Source organism: Ruditapes philippinarum, unplaced genomic scaffold, assembly GCF_026571515.1.
Source record: "Ruditapes philippinarum isolate M1 unplaced genomic scaffold, ASM2657151v2 ctg23555_1_1_1_1, whole genome shotgun sequence".
Classification (NCBI taxonomy): Eukaryota; Metazoa; Mollusca; class Bivalvia; order Venerida; family Veneridae; genus Ruditapes; species Ruditapes philippinarum.
In genome coordinates this window covers 3,671-10,070 of record NW_026859953.1, presented here as the reverse complement: position 1 = coordinate 10,070, position 6,400 = coordinate 3,671, and the positions used below count along the sequence as shown (strand labels likewise).

The 6,400-nt window shown below is 33.1% G+C and overlaps 1 protein-coding gene across 1 annotated transcript; it reads right to left on the bottom strand.

Moving 5' to 3' along the window:
* Positions 1-4,743: 4,743 nt before the first annotated feature.
* LOC132758392 (uncharacterized) lies at positions 4,744-5,817 on the bottom strand (the record flags this gene model as incomplete). Its single annotated transcript, XM_060750064.1, is given in 1 exon segment — positions 4,744-5,817. A coding segment is annotated over 1 exon segment (975 nt), but the record flags the coding sequence as incomplete, so codon positions are not given.
* Positions 5,818-6,400: the final 583 nt, after the last annotated feature.

The window sequence follows — 6,400 nt, the reverse complement described above, 5'->3', positions numbered from 1 at the left end:
AAAATTTAAAATGTCAGGATTTAAATTTGTATGTTTGACCATTACTTTAGTTATATTTTGTTATCACTATCAATACTCTTGCAGGTCAGGCATAAACCACTAATATTGTTTTCAAAATTAATTTTATTAGAACTGTTTTAAAAGCAACTAAAACCTTAAATTGTCTTCAAAAGATGTTTTTTCTTTTCTTTTTAATGAAATGCCAAAAAAAAAGTCAAATCAATTTTCCAACTTTTTAAATGCACAGAATTAAATAATGCTTATTTTTAAAGAGAGAGTGTTTATAGAGAGACAACTCTTCCTAACATGTTTCCATGCAAATCAAATTTCCATTAGAGTTACTCCCCTTTATTACATTAACCCCCCCCCCCCCCCATCTGATGTACAACCAGCAATTATCTTGGATAATAATGTGCATTTTGCATGCAAAAAGATGTTAAATTGAATTTTAATGATATGTTTTTGCACAATTTAAATGGAGTATCTAAAAGCCTTTGTTAACATGAAATTCAGTGCGTTTTCTGTGATTATTTACCCATTAAAATTCCATTACTGCTGCATTTTGTAACAAAAAAAAGAAAACAACAATCTGGCCTTGAATCTATGCACTTTAATGATATGACGCAAGCCTAAAATTAAGAAATGTCTCCATAGCAAATCAAAAACTTATAATTTAAAGATTTAATAATAATTCTAAGTTTAGGGAACATGATCCGTCAGAATTTCTGATAACTTCTTACCATTAAGGCAGTTATTGCTATTTTTTTTACAAAAAAAACCCATACACACACCATTCCTAAAATGTTAATTGCATAATTTACAACAGTGTCCTGATGTGTACAATACATTCCTTTAGCTTCATGATGAACACCTGATTATGATCAATCCTGATGAATGGTTGCTTCTCAAACCATTATGAATTTCATTACTACTAGAAGAGCTTAAAATTTACTTTACATTACAACAAATTCTCTTTTTTAAATTTTTTTTAAGGCTGCAACAGACATAATTATGTCAAATTTCCAGCTTTTCTGGAGGAGAAAGAATTTTGGACATCCCCCGTTTATGCATTGTCTCGAACTATAGCAGGCACCAATGTAACACCAGTCAAGCAGGCATCTACCGGTAAGTAGAACCCTGACCTTTAAACAATTTTCTTATGGTGTGTAGTTTTTTGTCATCATTTCTTTTCTTCCTTTTTTTTAAATTGCTAAATTTATAAAATAAAAAACAACAAATTTTTTATATTAATCTTTCGACAAACTTAACAGTGATTTGAATTCAAATAGGCTTATCAAAGTGTGAGATAAAAATTCGCCCTAGACATTCTCATTTCCCCTGCTGAGTAATGCAAAGTTAATGTGATCTTAAGTCTCATATCAATCATGATCTGTAGAGTACATTTTAACCTATCTTTAGTACTCTTGTCTTTTTTTTCAAATTTTAAATTTTGTATGTAGAAAAATAACGACATTTTTAATCCAGTCATTTTCAACATCTCAAGATATTTATCCCAGTTGCCTCTCCATGCACAGAGGAACATCCCAGATGCATTCCATGTGCTTAGAAACATCCCCTCATGCACAGAGGAACATCCCAGATGCCCCTCCATGCACAGAGGAACATCCCAGATGCATTCCATGTGCTTAGAAACATCCCCTCATGCACAGAGGAACATCCCAGATGCCCCTCCATGCACAGAGGAAAATCCCAGATGCACTCCATGTGCTTAGAAACATCCCCCCATGCACAGAGGAACATCCCAGATGCCCTTCCATGCACAGAGGAAAATTCCAGATGCATTTCATGTGCTTAGAAACATCCCCCCATGCACAGAGGAACATCCCAGATGCCCCTCCATGCACAGAGGAAAATCCAGATGCATTTCATGTGCTTAGAAACATCCCCCATGCACAGAGGAACATCCCAGATGCCCCTCCATGCACAGAGGAAAATTCCAGATGCATTTCATGTGCTTAGAAACATCACCCCATGCATAGAGGAACATCCCAGATGCCCCTCCATACACAGAGGAAAATCCCAGATGCCACTCCATGCACAGAGGAAAATCCCAGATGCCACTCCATATTGCAAGCTTGCATGGTGGTAAGGTAAATACAACCTACAAATCCGATATTTACTAAACAAAAGTATTTGGTACACTGTATAAAGATATAGATTGCATTGATGAACTGCTGGTGGGATACTGATACATTTAACATCAATGGTACTATTTCGCCAGCTTGTTATCATTAATCAATATATTTAGATTTTCAGGCATTTTGTCACAAAATGGCCATCACTTTGCGTGTCAGTGCAAAATAATGTACATACATTTTCTCAATACATGTATCTAACTTTCACAAAGTGCGTGAAGATATGTTAGGAAGGAAACTTCCAGTGAAATATTTCTCTCCATATACCAGTATACTATGTGGTATAAAAAAAACACTATAGAAGTACCAATCCCAGATTCCTGTAGTGTGTGCGTGTGTGTATAACACAAGAAAACATTGTGAGGAGTGAATCGCTAACCCTAGATACAATATAGAATGTGCTGGAAGCTCACCTGAACAAGTCTATAGCAACCGTTTTTGTATTTGCGACATGTCATCTGTAAGCATGACAGTAAATGTGTACTTTCTGTATGAAAAAACTAAATTCAAATGCCCCTGAAAAACTAAATTCAAATCCCCCTGAAAAAGCTAAATTCAATGCCCCTAAGTGTACTTTCTGTATTAAAAAACTAAATTCAAATGCCTCTGAAAAAAAAACTATATTCAAATGCCCCTAAGAGTACTTTCTGTATGAAAACACTGAATGATAAAACTAACTTCAAATGCCCCATAAGTGTACTTTCTGTATGAAAATACTAAATCAAAAAATACCCTTATGTAGCTGTTATGTAGCTACACCATGCATTACTGTTCACTGTGATCAAACCATTGCAGTTATTATCACTATGTATTTTACCAAGATGTAACTGAAAAGTTTGTTTGTACTCAGGATGGTTGGATAAGAAAAATCCATATTTGCAGGGTTCTGGACCATCTCTGTCCATCTTATACAGTAGTGCTATGTGAAGCTATATGTATAACAGTTAAAAGTTGGATATGTGAAATCCCAAATTTGCCAAGTTTCGGTAAGTCGCTATGTCAGAATTATAAATAAACAACACATAAAAGGTAATACATGAAGGATATCAGTTGATACAGGTTTCCACCATTTACAGACGTAAAATATTTTACACATTATTTCATATATTACCTACAAGGGTATATATCACAATCAATGCAGTATTATAAAATAACTTCAAAAAACCCAAATATTTTATCTTCTTTTTCCATCTAACCATTATTAGTATTAGGTGTTTTTGTATTACGTAAGAATCGAAATTCTACACTATTCCACTTTAATGTTCATAATAACAGTTTGTACTTTGAAACATAATAATAGTATCTTAATCATAACAAGCCCTAATTCCACAAGACATCAGCAATGAAATCTAAATATAAAGATTCTTTGCGGATACATAAAGGGAGGTCAAAAGCCGCACCCCTCACCTTTAAATTACAATACATTTGTTTCTGCAATATATTTACTGCCTTGGAATACAAATTATGAAGTCCTTCGTGTTAATACTGAATCCAATTAAACTTTAAGTTGATACTTTTAGGAAGAAAGTAATTACAGAATACTCAAATACCATAACCAAATTTTTCACTTCTTAATTATCTGAACAACTTTTTTCTTAACTCTTTAAAACCTTTAAAGCTACAATCTTTTCTATATACCTTGGTACATGTAACACTAAAATATATATGATTATACCATCTTATTTGATCAAACATCAAAAACTGTTATACCTGTAATAAAATAACTGGTCCAGAAAATTTATTTTACTATTAAAAACATTTTAACAACCATCTAAATTACTTAGGGCTATAATAAAAATATCCTTTCATTACAAATATCAAAAAAGAAAAAAAAATGTTTCAAATTTACTATTAATCATATACGTACAGCAATCATAAAATCAGAGATCATAAGAATTGATTAAGATAAACTGTTGCAATAAACACCTTTACACATCATGAATAAATTAAATAAAATAATGTTCTCATATTTTTGTAAGAATTTCAAATATCACTGATATTAAGGCAAACAAACAATTTCCAAACAGGCAATGAAAGGTGAAATAAATTTGAGACATATTGTCCTCTAATGTAATTGTAAATTTCAGAAATCATGTTAATAGAAATAATGTACTCTTAAATAATATTTGAATTTCATTTAAAAATAAAGAGGAGGGAGTATCAAAGTCCCCATTTCACCAGATCCAGATTACATATAACAATATAATGATACTAGTGTAATGAACAAGCTATGTAATAGTCCCACAAAACTTCCTATTATAATAACAGTAAGATGACCTTGATGGCCATGAGTTGTAAATGCAAATTATAACCCCAGGGGTCCCAGACTCCCATCCAAAGGGCAATGTAAGAAAAAAATGTTGAGAGGGAGGGGAAATGAGCATATCATCCTTACACTGCCAAACCAGTATGACTGCTTTACCAATGGTTCAATTAAAATGGCAAAAGTTGCAATTAACTGTTGCATATAATTCAACCTGTTTCAGAAGTTAAGATGCACAATTTATTTCTTTTCTTTTAGTTGCTACAGATATTGATAACATTTTTAAGGTATGGCTTTGCTTTTGAAAATAAAATATTTACTCACCCTATTCAACATTCCACTAATTGGTGCTAACTTAGGTGGTCCAGCCTCTAATTCTTCATAGATGTGATCTCTGTCACGAACTTCAACGTTTGACTCTATCAGTTGCTCGTTACTATAGCTACGTAATCTATGATTTCTCTTAATGCTGGCCACATTGTAGCCTTGTCTGAACCCTTCCGGAGACCATGTCTTCCGTCGTGTTTGGTTATAGGGATAATAATATGCTGAATATGATGCCGACATCGAATGTGTGAGCGACGGCTTCTTTGGCGTGAGAGTTGCGTCACCTTGTTGAGAAATCTGAGAGGCTGAAGCAGAGCTTGAAGTTCTTGGTGGAGGTGGTGGTGGATTCTTTGCATACACTTGACCTCCATTATGTCCTTGACCTCCACTTTGCCCTTGACCTACATTCTGTGCTTGACCTTTGTAACTATACTGACTAGAATTACTGGTTTTCCTTTGAACACTAGGTTTTCTATTTGGGTATTGGATTTGTGAGTAGTCATCCTCTGTTGAATTCCCTGAAGGGTCAATGGGTTCAAACTGGGAAGGTGTTGATTGCATTTTTACACTTGAGTGTGACCTTGACCTTTGCTGCATACCAAAATTTGGGTCAAAAATATATTTAACTTCCTGTGAATATGTACTATAGTTAGACACTGTGGGAGAATTTAATTCTCTAGCGTTATTATTCCTTGGCGAGTTATAATCACCTAATGGTGTCACAGATGTATTTATATTCCGTGAAGAAGAATTATACTCAGATAATGAAGTCACAGATGTATTTATATTTCTTGGCGAATAAATATCCGTAAATGAGGTCACAGATGAATTCGGGCTGAACACATTGTTGTTATGGTTGTAGTTATAGTTATTTGGAGAGTAATAGTCCTGATACCCGCTCTCTTCCTCGGAAAATACAGCGTCGGAAACCGAAGAGTCCTCACGGTAACCCTGGTAACCTCGTGACATCATCGCTGCTCGAGATTAACAAAAAATCTGGAATTAAAATGAAAAAGATATAAAAATCAAAGAGAAGATATATAAAAATCTAAATATTTCTTAAACAACTTAACTGTAATTTTCAATTTATCCATTCCAAAAGATATGCGTTACTGACAGTCAAACTTAAAATACTTGATAGATAAGTTAACATGAAACAAACAAAAACATGTTTTATAAACGATTTACCAAAATCTAATGTAATTCCAACAAAATTATATTTTTTCATGAATGCATGTTAGAAAGAGATAACAGATAAAACCGCCAAAACTTTAAAACTTAAAACAGAATTATGCTGGCTGCAGCACAAATTTCATATTACATTTTAATTTTCACACACATTCTGACATCTTTATTTCAGAAACACGGAAATACATCACTTCAAAGGACAAGATATTCAAAAAACTACACCATTTTACACTTTTAAATGATTTATATCTCATTCCTTATGTTTCATTAAATTCCATTTTAGTCAAGCGGAAAAGAACACTCCTACATTTCCTTTACCTATAGATTTTTTATCAAATCCCTAAATAACTATTAGAGAATTTAAAAGTACCAATTACTTTAATCACTGGCTGACTTCCATTAAACAACCACTTGTCACCACTTATAACTTTTTCATTAAATTTTAACAAAATCTATAACTATATTA